Source organism: Peromyscus eremicus, chromosome 5 (assembly GCF_949786415.1).
Source record: "Peromyscus eremicus chromosome 5, PerEre_H2_v1, whole genome shotgun sequence".
NCBI classification, from domain to species: Eukaryota; Metazoa; Chordata; class Mammalia; order Rodentia; family Cricetidae; genus Peromyscus; species Peromyscus eremicus.
Window position 1 is genome coordinate 95,198,808 of NC_081420.1, and position 18,475 is coordinate 95,217,282.

General features: G+C 39.6%; 1 protein-coding gene across 6 annotated transcripts in view; it reads right to left on the reverse strand.

The window, feature by feature from the left end:
* The window catches only part of Cntnap4 (contactin associated protein family member 4), a 279,704-nt gene that overhangs the window by 100,159 nt on the left and 161,070 nt on the right, over positions 1–18,475 (reverse strand). For 5 of the 6 annotated variants that reach the window (XM_059262549.1, XM_059262550.1, XM_059262554.1 and 2 more), the window contains exons 5-8: positions 11,868–12,071; positions 9,762–9,946; positions 8,879–9,022; positions 5,631–5,892 (exon numbers count right to left, since the gene is read on the reverse strand). In XM_059262549.1, coding sequence (XP_059118532.1) covers positions 5,631–5,892; positions 8,879–9,022; positions 9,762–9,946; positions 11,868–12,071 — 795 coding nt within the window. The remainder of the gene's footprint in view (positions 1–5,630; positions 5,893–8,878; positions 9,023–9,761; positions 9,947–11,867; positions 12,072–18,475) is intronic. The other variant, XM_059262553.1, reaches the window with a different exon arrangement.

The following is an 18,475-nucleotide window of genomic DNA, read 5'->3' on the forward strand; positions in this document are numbered from 1 at the left end:
TGCTCTTCCAGAGGACCCAAGTTCAGTTCCCAACACTGGAACTTGGCACCTCATAACCTACTGAAACTCCAGATGCCCTGAAACCCTCTTCTGTCCTCTATAGGCACTTACACACACACACACACACACACACACACACACACAGCCAGACACACACACACAAACACACACACACACACACACACACACACATTCACACACGTACACACACACCAAAAAAAAATCCTTTTTAAAGAAGGAAGGTTTATGGTGGTTTATGGCTAGAAGTCATGACAGAATTCCTGGTCATAGGAGTGTGTAGCTGAGATTATTCCCATCCCAGTAGGAAAACAAACAAACAAACAAATAAAAATCAGAGAGATCAGATTCGAGGTAACCTTCAACAACCCAGACCCACCATCCCATGTCTTCCCATCATACCTCCATCCTCAAAGTTTCCACGTCCCGAACACCAGCCATAGCTGCGGACCAAAAGCCCTAAGCCAGGAGCCTGTGAGGGAGATGTTTCACACTGAAACCATCACTCATAATTCCTTATCCATCCTGAGTATCAAGGCCAGAGCCCTGAGGAGGAAAGTACCCCACCACTGAGCTAGAGCCCAGGGCCTACTTACTAGAATCTCAGGAGTGAGTGTATTGTTGCTATATTAATAAAGTAATCATTGCAAAAAATGTTATTGAACAGCGGTTCCCAGTTACTGTTCAGTGCTTTTTACGTATTGTGTAATTTATACCACAGTGGTTATTTCCCTTCTTGTAAGTCTGAAGAAAATGAAGCTTAGGGAGAATGAACAATTACCCTGGGTGCTATCCAGCTAGCAAGCAACAAAACAAGCCAGAAACCCTTGCCTGACTCGACAGCCCACAATTTTCTCAGCTGAGCCATGAGAAGCCAGCTGCCATACAGGGCCAGGTGAAGGATCTGCCGCTATCCCACTGAACATAAGTCAAGTCCCAGAATGCCAACATCAATAGCTGGGTGACAATAGGATCAAGAGAAAAAACCAAAACCGTTTCTAGGCTGCCTGGAATGGTGCATGCCAGTAATCCTAGCACCTGGAAGGGAGAAACAAGAGAAGGGCTATAAGTTCAAGGCCAGCCTGGTCTACATAGTAAGTTCCAGGCCAGCTAGCAAGGTCTTGTCTCAAAACATCAAAAGAACAAACAGACAAAAATACTACTATTTCAAAATCTTGGGTGTACACAGACCAAAAAGGAAATAAGGTTAATGCATAAACCATAGGCACACCAAACTTCTCCCTCCTCTGAATAATGTAAATAACTACTGTCACTGTTTGAATGTTTAATGTCCCACTGCAGGTTCATAGTTTGAAAGATTGATCTCCAGGCGACACAAGTTTGGAGGCTGTGGAACCTTCAAGAGGTAGAGTTTAGTTCATGGAAGCAGGTCACCAGGAGCTTGTACTGAAGGCTATGGACCACCCCCTAGATCTGGCCTCTCTGCTTCCTGAGCAGATGTGATGTTGGCAGGCTCTTCTGTCGTACATTCCTGTGATAATGAAGTACACTGCTCTAAATGCCTTTCCCAGCATGATGGACTGAAACCCCCCAAAGCCCTGAGCTAAAACAAGTCCTTCCTCCCTTACACAGCTTCTGCCAGGTACGGTGATCCCAGCAACACACACTAAAATGGCTTTAGTGCAACTACTAGTTTCTCTTTTGTCAATCACCGCAGTGTCATTTCATCCTTCCATCCTTCTAGGCTGAGATTACAAAAAACATCAAATCACAGAATTACCTTACTTCCCAAGAGCATTTAATCTGGAGCAAATGTTTGCTTTCTAGATGCCACCAGCCAATGAACATAACCCCAAATTGTATGTCATTCTTAACACTTTTGCGCCAAGCTGCTCATGTGAGTCTCAGTGTACATTCCTCTTCCTGCCACAAGCAACAGACTCAATGTGTTCAAACTCCAAATACGTTCAAGGTGATCTTAGACTGGGGAACACTGTCCATTGCAAATATAAAAACTGAATAATAAATGAAAGGATTTGCAATTGCAGGTGGTGAAAAAAATAGAATTGTTCGAGACCCTTCTCTTCCTCAACCCAACTCCTCCACCCTTGTCTCTGGCTCAAACCACATAACCATTATACAAATTATAGCAGGAAGTAAGAAGTTTTTTATCTGCTTTCTCCTGTGTAATCTGCAGAGCTATCGTAAATTGCTATAGAAACGGTCAGACAGCTCAGCTGCCCCCAGCCTCTGCTAAGACTGTAACAGGCATCTCGAAGGAAAGATGGATAAAGGAAAACACTAAGCCTGCCACTTAGGGTAGATCCTCTGCAAAGGTGCAGAAGGCAATTACATGTCTGCCATCACTCAAGGAGCCACTGAAGAGTGGTGCCCATTCCCAAATATATCTCAGCGCTCTGAACTCACCAGGAATCCTACAATTACTAACTATCGTCACTAGCCAGAATTAAGGACCCAGATCACTAGATAGCTCCTGTCAAGGTGAAAATACGAGGGTCCCTGGTGACTATCACTTCAGTGGAGGGCAGGAGTTTAAGGGGACAGGTTTACAGTATGAAGAGAAGAAGGGCTTAACAAGGAGAGAGGATGAGGTGGAACTGAAAAAGGGCTTTTTTCTGGGCAAGACACACCAAGAAGGCTGTACCATTGCCAGGAACACAAGGATTGCACATGTCTGTTAAAACAGAAGACACACTCAGATAGCACATGCAGGCTTACCACAGGCAGGTTCTGCTGTGGGACCCAAAACCTTGTTCATGGGACTTATTTTCACCACTAAAACCACTGTCGGAACTTCAAACTTAACAACAAAGAATTTCCTTTTCAATAAGAAAATGTAACTGCACTGTTACATTAGGGCCTTGTCATCTGGATGGGTTTAGATTTTTGACATCTCTAACAGTGACAAGGGCTGAAAATATTTTGTGTCATGAGGGATCACAGAGCACTGCTAAAATGCCTCATGATTTAGGCTAATATACTGTCATTAATATTTCAAGGATGGCTTAGGTTCACATATTATTTTCAAATAATTTCAAATGACAATTTGCCAATAGTACACTCCATTACAAATTTATTCTGATCATTCAAATATTTGCATAATTCAGTTCTTTCTCCATATAATTTAGGGTTTTTTTAATGGAAAAGGTAAAAATATTTTGAATATTTTAAGCCCTTAAGATTGGTAATTTATATGTCTAATAACTATGAAAGTTTAAGCCATTCTTATATAATGAAAAGATTTCGTATAGTACAGTACCTCAAATTACCCCTAGTGAAAGGCCATTTCCTATGGGAAAAGAAACTGACCAGGTACTCCACTACCACTTAAGTAATTTATTTGTAAATAAAAAAAATTGGTTCACTGAAATTCACAAAAATTAACACATATACTATAACCTACTTGGGGTGCACTTGATATTATACTAAATCTTTTCATTGTATAAGGATGGCTTAAACTTTCATAGTTATTAGATATATAATTTTGAAAGAAACTGGAAAAAAAGAGTGGGGAGAGTTGATAGCCAATGCTTGCTGTTTTTGGTATAATTTATTTTACCACCCTGACACCCATAGTTAGATTCCTTATTATAAGCTACGAAAATAATCATATAAAGTCACATGATATCATAATGGATTATGCCATGTCTGTATTCAAACATTCATTTAAAGATTTTAAAATCACTTAGGGTATTCTATGCAGAGCTATACCTAGTAATTTATTAACCACACATTCCTATAAAGAGGTTGGAAGTGAGCTAGTTTCATGCAGCTCTCTACAGTAATGTTGTACTGAAGCAGTTTCTTTAAGATGTTGAAAATTAGGCTATGGCTGTAACCACTTCAGAGGATGTCAAATACATCACAATACACTACACACTAATGACAAGCTTACATTTTTAGACTCTCATTTTAGGAGCCTCTTAATTATTCATATGACACTGATTAATTTATTTCCCTTTGTCCAGACTACAAATCTACCACATTGAACATTACATAAAAAGTCACAGCATAGTACTTCTCAAAAATTATAATTAATGCTGACTTTCTAGCACTCTAACTTAAACTGTACTGATACAGGAACACAAATGGCAATAAAAACATACAAACAATAGGCCCCTGTACTGGCTGACTTTGTGTCAGCTTGACACAAGCTACAGCCATTTTCGAAGAGGTAACCTTAATTGAAAAATTGCCCCTACCAGATTGGCCTGTGGACAAATCTGTGTTACATTTTCTTGATTGGTGATTGATGTGTGAGGGCCAACCTCACCGTAGGCAGAGCCACTCCTTGGCTAGTGGTCCTGGGTGCTCTCTGAAAGAAGGCTAAGGACGGCATGAGGAGAAAGCTGTAAGCAGCACTCCTCCATGGCCTCTGCATCAGCTCCTGCCTCTGGGTTCCTGCCCTGACTTCCACCAAGGATGGAATGTGAGAGGGATGTGTAAGTGAAGTAAACCTTCTCCTCTCCTGGTTCCTTATGGTCATGGTGTTTTATCACAGCCATAAAAAGCCTAACTAAGCACCATGTTAACACCATGTTTTTTTCTATTAGTTTCAGACTCTGTTTTAACTTTCCTCATCTTTCTTTCCCCAATCATATTCTCTAAATGTTGGTCATAGTTAATATAGAAGAGTAGTACAATAATATTTATAAATTGTTTATAAAGATCATTTATTAAATTAATGTAGCAGTTTAACCCAATGGGACCTCTAGCTGCCAGGAGTGCACGCTATTCTGTATATGAAACAACTGTGATGGGGATTACTTGGAGAAAGCTATATAATTTTAATGAAGAGACAAATATATCCCTCACCCACAGCTCTGACCTAGATTGAATATTAATTTTTGAGACACATATAAAGTTACCTTAATTATATTACCTCTAATTGATAAAAGGATACAGCATTATACACGAATGCAGAGAACCAATTGGTGCCCAAATGGCAAAATTTGCACAAATTGTTGCCTGTTTAAAAATATATCCAACTGGGCCAGGCAGTGGTGGTGCTTGCCTTTAAACCCAGCACTCGGGAGGCAGAGGCAGGCAGATATCTGTGAGTTCGAGGCCAGCCTGGGCTACCAAGTGAATTCCAGGAAAGGTGCAAAACTACATAGAGAAACCCTGTCTTGAAAAACCAAAAAAAAAAATCCAACCATTACAAGGTACATTTGAATATTAGTATAATGACATAGACAGATATAGGTACCAGTGTGGCCTCTGCCATGCTCTCACACCAAGGTGGACAATAGCTACTGAGCAGTCTAATTCCTCACTAAAGGACATTCAGTTAATTTACTGGCCTGTTTCAGTGCCATTCACTTTTACTCCATTTCCTCCTGCTATGTTGATGACTTGTCTGTATTAGAGTAAGGGTCATGCATAGAAATTTCTATTCCCTCATCATTATCAACTATGTTAATAAGAATTTTGAACATGGAATCATATTTAGAAGAAAAATTGGAACCAAGTTTCTCTAAGGAAGGGTAGCGATAATCTTATTAACTCAGGTATCCATTTATTAAACAAATATTAATTTTTGGTTATGCATGAAGTTTACAGAGAAGGGACATGGAGATAATGAAATCTTTCAAATCCATATGCTTTGCCTGCAGGAATACATTTATTACCTGCTGTGATGTCACTGGGTGACTTTCCTGGCTGGTAGAGATTCAGTTTAAGTTTTCCATCGCTGAGCAAGAGGAGAAGACCGCCCGAAACCAATTGGAGTTCACTGAAGAGCAGAAGTCCCGCCTTATTCCAGGTTCGGAATTGAAAACTGGCTGAGATGGCTTCCTCTTTGGAAGATGCTGGGAGTACCAAATAACTCCTGGTGCTCAGGAAAGTCAGAGGCACAGACTGTGGTTGTGAACAAGAAAACGATGTATTTCCCTGAGGACAGAGGACAAGAACAGGCATTCAGCTTGTTACAGCCCATGTGGAATGGAATTTAAATGCTCGTGGAGTCTGATTATCAATCCCATATTATTCTAGCCTGAAAACAATTTGCTTTGAAGGTCCAAATCTTTCCATTTATCTTACAAGTTCTTGAAGTGTGTTCCCAGGTTTTCTCCCCGTTCTTCAACCTTAGTATAGACTTGCAAAGTCAATAAAATCAACTTTATCGAGACAAATAAACAGTGGGAGGAAATCTTAGTCAAACAAACAAATAAAAATGAATCTGTTAAAAATTGAACTTTTACTTTATACAACTATTATGTTGTGTTTTGGGTGAAATGTTAAAAGCTTAAGAGCACAAAATGCTAACTGTTAAAGTATACACTAACTTATAAAAAGAAGGGAATTTTAAGACCATCAATCTCTGTGGAGACGGGAGCAGCTATCAGCTGCAGTCGGATTCTATGCTTTATTTGGGTAGCTGCCTCCTGCCCTACACAGCACATCCTCTTGTCCATGAACAAGTGTTGTATAGAGACATTATTTTGGATGAAACACACACACATTTGTCTATATTTCCTTTTTAATTATCTCCCTTTAATAAAAAATAAAGAAAGTAAAACCTTACTGGATGTTAGTAACGTACAAAGAACATGAATTCACAGAGAATTAGAAATGAAATCTTCTCCATAATAAATATTCTTGTGATGCTCTTTGGGATTTTCTGCACAACGTGAGATTCAATTTACATATTTTGAATTTTAAGCAATGAGAGAAATTAATGAAAATCTATTTACATCTGCATTTTATTATCAAAGTAGTAAAACTGGAAACAGTGCTTCCCAGAATTTCAATCATTGTCTGATTCTAGGTAAAAGTTCCTTGAAAACCTAGGATGATGCTTGACTCTCAGAAGTAGAGCACCAGCCATTTTCCCCCAAAGGTGTTGAGAATTGTGTACAGTGAAGGATGAGCACAAACTTGTGGTGATAGCCACTGCTTGCTTGCTAGCAAGAAGACCAGAGTTACATCTTCCAGAACTCATGCCAAAAAGCCAGGCTTAAGACAGGGAAGATGTCCAGTGGTCAAGGCACTTGCTGTGCAAACTTGACAACTGGGGTTTGGATACCCAGAAATCCACACAGGTACTGGATGGGTGGGGAGGCCACCTGTAATTCCAGCCTCAGCAGGCAGAGAGAGGGAGATCCCCAGAGCAAGCTGGCTAGCAACAGACAGGCAAGCTCTGAGTTTGATTGACAGATACAGCTTCAGTGAATAAGATGGAATAGTGATTGAGGATGATTCCGAATAGCAGCCTCCAGCCTCCACTTGCGCACATCTACTAAACCACAAAAGCTTTCATATGCCTACCACCACCACACACATGTGGACATGATGATAAGCACAGAGTGATGCTGGTTTGCCCCCACTGTCCTGCTCTCCTCCACTCTGTACCACCTATTTATCAAGACATCTGGGCCTTCTGAGTAGCAACAAGCCAAGCTGATGCCCACCCCAGATGTGTGTCACGGACAAAAGCCACCCAGAGGCAACATCTCCTGTAGAACCCTCACCTCAGAAAGCTGCCTGCATAAGCCACAATACTCTGCTAAGTCCAATTGGTCCATTCGCAGTGCAGCATCAGAGAGTGACTCATCTGATCTTCAACCTTCCCATGCCAAGCCTTCACTTCCTGGTTCCTGTGCTAAGTCCTAAGTTCCATGTTCAGAAAAAGGCACCCTGTTTGTAACACTCTGCTATTGCTTTCCTGACTGAACCATGACCAACAGTTAGAGCTAAATGCTGCCAGGGTTCCATGGACTTGGGGTACAAGGGAGCCCAGACAATATTCCTATTTAGACAGCCTGGCAGCTGCAATGATGTAACAATCTATAAGTTTTTTATTTGTTATGAATGGCCATGGCAATGTTGTAACAGTCTATACATTTTTATTTGTTATGAATGGCCATGGCAATGTTGTAACAGTCTATACATTTTTATTTGTTGTAAATGGCCATGGCAAACACAAGTGTTTCTAGTTTCTTGTTAACACACCAGAATGCTCCCTAATTCCAGAGACTGTGCTTATCCAATGAGCTTGTCAGGGAACAACTTCTTAAAGAAATAAAACAAAATAATAATTAATCTACTGAGAGCAATGCTATCTCAACAAGACCGAAACAGTCACGACAAAATTAAAAATGAAATCACAACAAAATTTTAAAATAGTTCCCATACTATTTTTTTTTTTAATTTACTGTTGTATGACAGTTATTTCCAAATTAAAACATTCCACCTAGATGGAGGGGCAGGCTCATGAGATTAAGGAGGTAAACAAAACATCACATGTCTTAGAAAGCTGAAACTCAGGAAGTTCTGGAAGGTCCCTCCACAGCTTTGTAAAAGCCACAAACAACTGTTCTGCCCTGTGAGGAGGGAGCTCTAGAACAGCAGCTCTGTGAGTCATCATCACCTGTGCTTGGATGGCCTTTCCCGTGATGCAGCTGCTTTGGCATCAGGCTGGCTTCTGTAGGTAACCCGGTGCCCGTACTACTACTAGTGACCCCAACGGAAACTCATTGGCTCACCAAGTTGGACTTCAGTGCAATCATTACTTGGATCTGTTATGGGCTCCCTTTCTGGAGTGAGGAGATGTGTGTGTGTGTGTGTGTGTGTGTGTGTGTGTGTGTGTGTGTATGTGTGTGTGTGTGTGTGTGTGTGTGTGTGTGTGTGTGTGTTGTGTCTCCCCAGGTAAAATCTATCACGCATTTACTTCATATAAAAATAAATATATGAAAAATAGTTATTTTATGAATTATAATTCCCCTAAATAGAACTAATCTCCTACATGTATACGGTCAACCAGAGAGAATTTTTAAATAAGAGCCACATCTAAAACACTATAAGTAAGACCCTCATATGGAGCACTTTTATTTGGAAAAGGTACATCTTACTCATCCCTGCCTATGGAGACTCTTACCATGGTGATGATCTGAGGGCTGTGTTGCTTGGCCAAGCCGATGATGTCCACTCCATTATAATAGAGGTTCTCTAAACATCCATGGAAATGTTTGTATGGCAATGACACTGATTTTGCAGGTGCTGAGATCCCTCCAAAGCTGATCTTAGAAAGAAAAATGGCATCAATAATATTGTTTAGTGATTTTTATGATAACCCGTTTAAATAATTATGATTAGCAATTATAGAGGTAATCATCACATAGATAACTTTACAACACCATACATAGAAAAAATTAAGATACTGACTTTTAAAAACAAATTTATGTGCATTCAGTCTTCATTTGTGTGACAGCTTGATTATCCTACCAAGTCGCTAATCACACCTGGTTTTGATATTTATTGCTTAATGAAGAAAAATAAACTTTTTGATTCACAGTGGAACTTGGTCTATTTAATAATGTAGCTAATTATGATATTTTATTTTGTATATGTTTCTAGTACAAATTGTTATTTGCATATTTAAATCAGTTGTTAATGAATTAATCTGTTTGTTGTTATAGTCTCTCATAAATCTATATTTCCCAGGGGTAGAACAGAAAAAAAATCAGACTATGCATTCTAGATTTGTATGTGGCAATAAGATCTTATCACAGGAAACATAATCTACCTGTGAGGTATTGTGACTGTATGTGTCAGGTGAAATTATGGTCATGTTCTATAATGATACATATAAATATATAATAAATGATGAGCCCCAAATTCCATGTGCTAGTCACCTTAGGAATGCTTCGTCAGCCTGGGGATTTATTCTGAATGTGTCTTTTTATAGCATATTTTCTGTTAGGAAGTTAAACCACATATACATCATCAAATGTGTATTAATTGAAATGTAACCACCACACCTCATAATCAAGATCCAGGTAATTGAATTCTCCCTGGGCATGGAAGTGATGCCTGTGCTCGTCCACTGTAAAGTTGACCTGTTTGCCCAGTCTCTGTATGAGCACAGAATGCCAATGCTGATCATCCAGCAGGCTGCCCAAGGTCAGGTTGATCAGGGTGGAACTAGAGGTCAGTCTAGCTTCACCTAGGAGGAAGAATAACAGCGCTGTGATTCAGTTAAAAGGGTGGGGAGCTTCTTCTTGATGGACCAGCATCTCTCACAGTAATTCGCAACCTTCTTCCATGCATGCCATCCTGAACACTAGTGTGGATTTATCTGAAGCTTGATTACAATGATCTCTCAACCTTGCTGTAATTTCTTCCACTGTTAATTCTCTCTATTATTATTACCCATTGCAAGCTCATTTTCTATGTAAATTTTATCTTTGCTACAAGCTCATTATTTTTACTGCTGTAATATTTTTCAATGACCCATCCCATTCTTTATGATGTTAGGAAATAACTGTGGAGCTACATCAGAGTTATAGGAAGAGCATCCAAAGAGGGATTTGTGCAGTTTGTAAGCATGAATCATATGGGCACTTGTTGGGGGATATTCTATCACACTGTGAACCCTGAATTTGCATTTGCATTAATTAAATAAAATTAATCTTGGGTCAGGAGGTTAAGTTAGCAACTAGTTGACAGAAAGTAATCATAGAGCCTCAGAGGGCATCCGGGAGAGATAGCCACAGGATGTAGTAGGGTGGGGTTTAGAGAAGCATAGGTTTTTCTGGTTTGGCAAAGTGGAAGCATGGTTCTTCTGTGGACAGCAGGAAGGAGAAAGACTTAGGTAGTTTCCACTCAGCCTCTCTGAGCTCACAGGTTTTCACCCCAGGCTTTGAATCTTGAGTCCTATTCATAAATAGAATGATAGAGATTTGGTTAAAGCTACCTTTATCAGCACCAACAGGGCCAGTGACTGAGGGAACAGAATTCCCAACAGGTTGTGGCCTGACTAGCCAGGCCACTGCTAGAGAAAGAGGCCAGTAACAGCATAGTTGCAATTGCTGGCTGAGATAACAGTAGATTAAGGCATAGCCACTGTGCCAAAGTTAAAACAACATTTGGCCTGATCCAGTTGGGGGCTCCTCAGCTATTGGTTCATAGTTCATGTGTTTTCATTTGGACCGGGACCTGTCCTTAGTGCATGAGCTGGCTGTTTGGAACCTGGGGTTTTTGCAGGGACACTTCACTCAGCCTGGGAGGAGGGGACTGGACCTGCCTGGACTGAATCTACCAGGTTGAGCTGAATCCCCAGGGGAGTCTTTGCCCTGGAGGAGATAGGAATGGGGGGTGGGCTGGGGGGAAGGTGGGGGAGGCGGAGGGAGCAGGGAGGACAAGGGAATCCATGGCTGATATGTAAAATTAAGTTAAATTATAAAATAACAACATTTAGCACCCCATGTTGAATGCCAAATGTAGTAGGCTTTCTTGGGCCTCCAGACCTCAAATTATGACACAAAGACTTATTGTTGATTATGAATGCTCACTCTTAGCTTAGGCTTGTTTCTAGTTAGCTTTTTTTAAAATTTAAGTTAACCCATTTCTATTATATATGCTTCCCTGAGGCTCCCTTATATCATTTACCTATATTCCATCATGTTTTCCTGCTTCTTCCATGTCTGTCTGGCTGGCTCCCCTTTTTTCTCTGCCCACCAGCCCTGCCTATACCTCTTCTGCTTAGCTATGGCCATTCAGCTTTTTATTAGACCAATCAGGTGCTTTAGGCCGGCAAGATGAAACAGCAACACATCTTTACATAGTTAAACAAATGCAGCACAAACAAAAGAAACACACCTTTACATAATTAAACAAATGCAGCATAAACAAATGCAACACTTCTTTACATAGTTAAACAATTATTCTGCAACACAAATGCAACACACCTTTACATAGTTAAACAAATATTCTATTCCACAGCAGGCACTGGGTATACATACAAGTCCTTGAATTGGAAAATAAAGTACTTTGAATGTAAAAAGAAGTGGAGCATGAAAACATAAAGTTAAATAAACAATAATCAAATGATCAGACCTTCCAAGAGCCTCACCAAATAGCTTTACCTGAATTAATAAGTAAGAAGAGTTTTCCTCTTTTTAGCTCCAATGTGATATGATCTCCAGCAGGCCCTGCCCTGTGCAGTAGGATCCCATCACTCTCCATGGTTTTAAATTTCAAAGAAATGATATCTCTTATTGGACTCAAGGAATTTTGATCAAATCTGTAGAGAAGGGAACTTTTTCCATCAAGATCAATTACCACTGACCCTGGAGACAAAGAGAGTGAAAGTCATCATTCTGTGAATAAATATGGTTTGCACTGAAGCATGTTAACTACTGTGGTGTGTGTGTGTGTGTGTGTGTGTGTGTGTGTGTGTGTGTGTGTGTGTGTGTAATATCAGACCAACAAATATCTAATTCTATCAAAACCCAAAACTGATTCAATTCCATCTGGATTTTTTTAACTCCTCACAAAATTCATGACTTAGAAATATACTTTAAACTCGTGCCTCAAATTTTCTTATGTTACTAAAGGCTAGTCTTATTTTACAGAAGAGAAAATCAGAAAATGATTATAATTATATATATTATCACTTTATAATACATATTTAAAAATCAATAGTTTAATAGTGGTCTTAGACTGTTAAAATTTATTTTGGGGGGAAGCTCAGAAAAAAAATATTGGTTTGGATATCTTAAAATTCTTCCAGGCATGTGCTTTACCTATCAAAGATAGCATCCATTCATATATACACGTGTGTGTGTGTGTGTACTCTAGAGTTATAAACTACCACTTCAAGCGCACATTAAATTCGCCTTGTGCTCTGTCATATTATATGATTTTCATGACTAAGTGATAATATTTAAAGACAAGGCCTTTTTCTGCCTTTTCAAGGGCATCATTGGAAAGACATTAGCCTAATGATATTGTAAGGTTTATGCTACCGCATTTATGTCATACTTTGACACCAACCTGTTTTTTCAGCTTCCTGATAGTGTCTTACCTACTCATTGTCAAGCTCACTCTTATTCAGTTCATCTTCAAAAAGATGTCATGTTACACTGGTAACATAATAGTACCTCTGTCAAAATCAGTTGCACCCCAAAAAAGACACAAAATGAAACCAATAATACTCAGAAATCCTCACTGTATGTTCTATGTTTCACAAGTCAAAGATTTTTGTAAGGCAATTACCACCCAAGAGTACATTTATATCATAAACGAAGAGGTTAGAGGAACCCAATAAAATAAGAAGCTGCTTTTCAACGGGGTAAGTTGACTCCTTTCAGTCAACAACATGACATTAAAGCTTACTCATCATATTTCCTCTGATGAAATTATTATAGTTACTTCTATGCCCAAATATGTATTGATTCAGACTACCCACTACACCCTAGAAACTGTTAATCACCCCCACCAACCCTAAATGTTTTCACTATTCTATGAAGCTTGCTGCTGAAGACTCAGGGGTCTGATTGTTTTTTACATCTTGTTAATATGCTTACAAAGAATTCATTCGCTAAGTACACATGAATAAACATCACATTCCTTAGAAAGAATAATGTTAGCTGAACAATCATTCCTTGTTATATAGTTGAATGGATGTGTATGGTTAAAACATAACTCTTTGTCAAACACAAATGATGTTTTCTACCATTATTAGATAGCAATAAATTAAGAAAAATTTCAGCCAGATAGACTTTAAATGCTGACACATTTGGAGCAATGCAGTTATCTCTGAGTTATCCCTGAGTTAATGTATTGCTTAGAGGCAACTATCAGAGTAATGATTTTATTATAGATAAAGACTATTTTTGGAATTAGCTACCAAGAGATTTTTCCCCCATAAAAACAGCCCATGTTACTTTAGCCTACTATTTCTTTTTTCTTCTCTTTTTCACTATTGTTATTATTACATTATAATGGTTGTATCCATCTTCCATGGCACCTCAAGCTTTGGGCCCTGGAATATTTCCATCAGCAAAATAAGGTAGTGGGGAAAAAATCTTGGACAATTGATGCCTAAAGCAATGGCATAATGTTTTATCCCTCAAACCGAAGCCACTTGCCATTTTCTCTGATTCTTACCTACTTTTGACCTCACAAGTACATGGCTATGCATGTCAATAAAGTCATTTACTATAAACACACTCAGTCTACCATGTCTGAGTTATTGTGTGCTAAATATGCTAGGTAGGAAATGTTCAAGATAAGTATACCCACATGGAGCTTAGACACAGAGAAGATGAACAAATACATCCATAAAACCATTACAGACTGTAACAGACATTCTGGTGAAGAAGACAGGACCAGCTGGCTAAGATACTGAGGAAGAGCTTGCTCAGGTGTCAGACCTAGAAGTCTGAGTCTCAGGCAGGTCCTCATATGTAACCTGGCCTCTCTCTACAGTTTCAAGCCCATATATTCTCCTCATAATCTAGATTATGCTTGTGGCATTTAATTTCAAAAAGCCTTGATATTCTTCCAATATGGTCATGTTCACTATTTCGAATAAAAATCTAGGGATTGTTGAGAAACTACTATGACAGGAGATAATTTAATGCTCTGAAGTAGGAGGTAGAGTCCTCCCAAATAAGGGGCCTCTGAGAAAAAAAAAAGTATAGAAATATTGATAATAATCACGTCACACATTCCACACGTATGTAAGCAATGCCTTTCAGAAGTGAGGAAAGGACAGGAAGTAGTCAGACATGATCCCTGACATTTCATATTGACATTATGCTAATTTACAACATTCACCTTTTTATCATTACATTTACAGTTATTTATGAAAACATCTGACATGTGAAATATAGTTTTGACCCATCAGCACAAAGCACTGTATTATGTGACATAAAACACCCTGGTTTTTTGTTTTGTTATTTTGTTGTGTTTTGTTTTGTTTTTGTCAACTTGATACAGGCTAGAGCTGTGTGAGCAGAGAGAACCACAGGTGCACAAATGCCTGCATAAGATTGATGGCAGGCAAGCCTGTGAGGTATGCTCCTAATCAGTGATCAGTGTGGCTTGCTCAGTGTGTGTCCTTATGTATCCCAGAACCACCTACCCTGGGGTGCATAAGAATACAGACCAAGCAAGGCACAGAGAACAAGCCAGAAAGCCAAATTCCTCTGTGGCCTCTGCTTCAGTTTCTGCCTCTGAGTTCCTATCCTAACTTCTTTGATGATGGACTGTGTGTGATGTCGGAGAATAACCTCCTTGAGTTGCTTTTGGTCTCTGTATTTTATTACAACTGAAACCCTAACAAATGCATAAAAAACAAATGATAGGAATATCTGGAACTGTCTTCTCTAACCCATACCCTCCCTGTCAAGAAAGACCGTTCTGATTTCATAGGGTCCCCTGAATTAACCAGATAATCTCCCAGTAATTGTATCTTCAAAGCAGCTTTGCTGTGTAAGGTACCACAATGTCCTTACATTGAGGTTTTAGGGACTAAGATTTGTGTCACCGTGATAAAATACTTGACAGATATGAAATATGAGAGAAGAGATTTATTTTGGGTCTTGGGTTCAAAAGGTCTCTAGCACAGCAGGGAAGGCAGTATCTGTGACACCCAAGTATGAGGTGGAACTCTTTACATCATAGGGGGCCAGGACACAGAGAGGGAGAGCAAAATGAGCCCATATGAAACCTTCAAAGGCATGGACCTGTGGCTGACTTCTGCCAGCCAGGCCCCACCTTCTAAAATTTCCACAGCCCTCCATAAATACTGCCAGCAGCAGGGGGACACGTGCTCAGATACAAGCCCTGGGGGACATCTTGTATTCAAATAATAATAGTGGGGGAGTTGTTTTCTGTCTCATAGCAAATTACTTAACCTCTTTGTCTTGCTTCTTCATGCATGAAATGAGAGTAACAGTATATTCTCCACAGGTTTGTTGTATGAGTGTTTATCCACATAGTAACAAGTAATCAATGAACACTCATTGCCGCTAATGCTGACCTATTAGTTATTATTAGAATATTGAGCAGGAAAAGAGGTGCTCAAAATAATTAAATACTTGGGTTGATTTCTGATTCTTTAAAACATAATGAATTTTTGAAGAGCATATGCATGCATATACACACACAAATACACATAAATGCACACACATACATACACACATGCATGTGCACACACAGACACATACACACACTTATACATGCACATATACAAGTACACATACCACACATGCACACACACACACAAGCACACACATGCTCATACACACACACCCATACATGCCCATGCACATATACACACATAGGCACACACACACACCACACACATACACACACACACACACACACACACACACACACACACACAGGGTGCTCCTCAGTATCAATTTCTTGCCAGGTAATGCAGAGAGGATGATTTGAGGCAGCTGTGAGTTCTGTGGCTCTTTGTCAGCTCCTGCCTGAACTGACACACCATAGCAGTTGTTGGTGACCTGAATCCTCCTCAGTGAATACCACCATCTGAAATCTGCTTATTTAAAGCAAAAATTGAGGGAAGAGGAGACTCAGAAAGACTGTAGGCCTGGAACCAATTCTCCTTATGACTCCGTATATACTCTGCTTTGCTTATATGATGCAGAAATGTAATCTTCCGTGGAACAGAAGCTCTCCAATAGAAAATATACAAATGTTCTTCAGGGAGCTGTGTTGGGAGGAATGTTCCTGAAGTGGGCATTCTGCCCTCCTTCCTTCAACACATATTTATGGAGAGCTCTCTATGTGCACAGAGGCAGATGAAGTATTGCATGAAAACAAAGCACATTCTTTTATATTTTTCAAAGCGCTTACCATCTATGGGAAGACACACGTCCCTAAGATGCGATTATTCATGCCTTTGTTTGGAGCTTTGCTTTTGGATCAGGGCAATGTCCCCAATGGTGCCTAAGATGCACAAGACAGCTAACCTGCACCAGCCCCCAAGAAGGATATCAGCTGAACTGCAGAAATGCTGTACTTCCTTGAGCAACAGACACTGTCTCTACCTGTACATACTTCATGCGCAAACCCACTTATCATTTTGATATGTTCTCCTGCAGGTAACTCTTCCTACCCAACCCCTGCATCCAGTCCTGCTCCAAAAGTTTGAGCATTCTTGAATTTCAAAAGGTTGTCACTTTTTAAAGCAATATTCTCCCCGCCACCCCAAGTAGATTACCAACGAAAACATCCAAGACGGTGACTTCTTAAATTGAGCTCTGTGAACCAGCCATAATAAAAAAACAAACTGGATAAACAGGATGGCTCAGTAGATAAGGGTTCTTGCTCTGCAAACTCAGATGACCCACATTTAGTCTACAGGCCCCACTTACAGAAGGAAAAGAACGGACTCCTGCAAGCTGACCTTTGTCCATAAGCATGCCACAGCATGCCTGAGCATACAGAGAAACATACTAAGTATTTTTTTTTTATTTTTGTAAATAAACAAGGCTAAGAAATTTGTTTCTTGGGTATTCCATAAACATTCAACATCTTGAGCTCTGCCTCTGCCAGGTTGCCACTGAATTAGAAGGTGTGGACTCCTAACTTGAGACCTGGGAATACAGGATCCCCCATGAGGCTGACTTAGATGACAACATCAAGCAGAATTGACTGGAAGAATGTGTAGGTTACAGAGACCTATTTTCTGAAATCAAATAACCTCATTGCCTACTGAATTGTACTGGGGAAAATGAACACGCTTTATTTATTTATACTACCATTGGTTCTTGTAGAAAGTTTCAGAGGTATGAGAGATTTTTCCCCGAAAGATACTTCAGGACAAATTGATTCTGCAAGTTTCACTATGAATCATAGCATTATTGATGAGGACAGATGACTAAAAAACTTAAAAGAGAAAAATTGGAGTAGAAAATGCGTGAACTGGAAAATCATTCCTCCAATAAGAGAAAATTAATTTTATTTAAAGGTCATGAAAGGATTCTTCTTGAAAAAGATAATTAAGTCTTCTGTTCATTTGGGGAGAATTACCCCCCAAAATATAAATTGAATAAGAATTTTTCTTTCAGGGTTGGAGAAATGGCTCAGCAGTTAAGAGTTCTTGCAAAAGACCTTGTTTTGAATCACTGAACCCAGGTCAGTCTGCTCACAACTAAGTACAGTTTCAGGGGGATCTGACACCTCCCTGTGGCCTCCACGGGCACCAGCACTCAGCTGTGCTTATACTCAAATACACATGCACCCACGCATGCATGCACACAGTTCTATCCTTAAAGATCAAAGAGTAAAATTAATATAGACCTTCCATGAGCCAGAGAAAGGGGCTATAGGCCAAACTCTTCTTGGCTAAAAGTGAAGTCAGCATTTAACAGCAATCATACTGTTTATTTGAGAATTATTACCCATGAATTACTAAAGTAAGAAATAAATCAAATGGAGTCACTGTTAAACTATTATATAGTGAGATATTCAAGCAGCAGGGTGATGGATAGGCACTTGAGACCTGCATTACTGAATCAGGTCGGAGACCAAGCACTCAAGAAATCAACAGGAAATGGGTTATACTATTTTTGCATAGAAGCATAAAAGAACCCAGGATGATTTAAGGGACTCCTCATTTTAAAACAACTCAAATGAATACCATGAAACGGAAGGAGGACTAGAAGCAAGCTCTACACAGAACCGCAAAGAACAGAGACTCTCCTGCCAT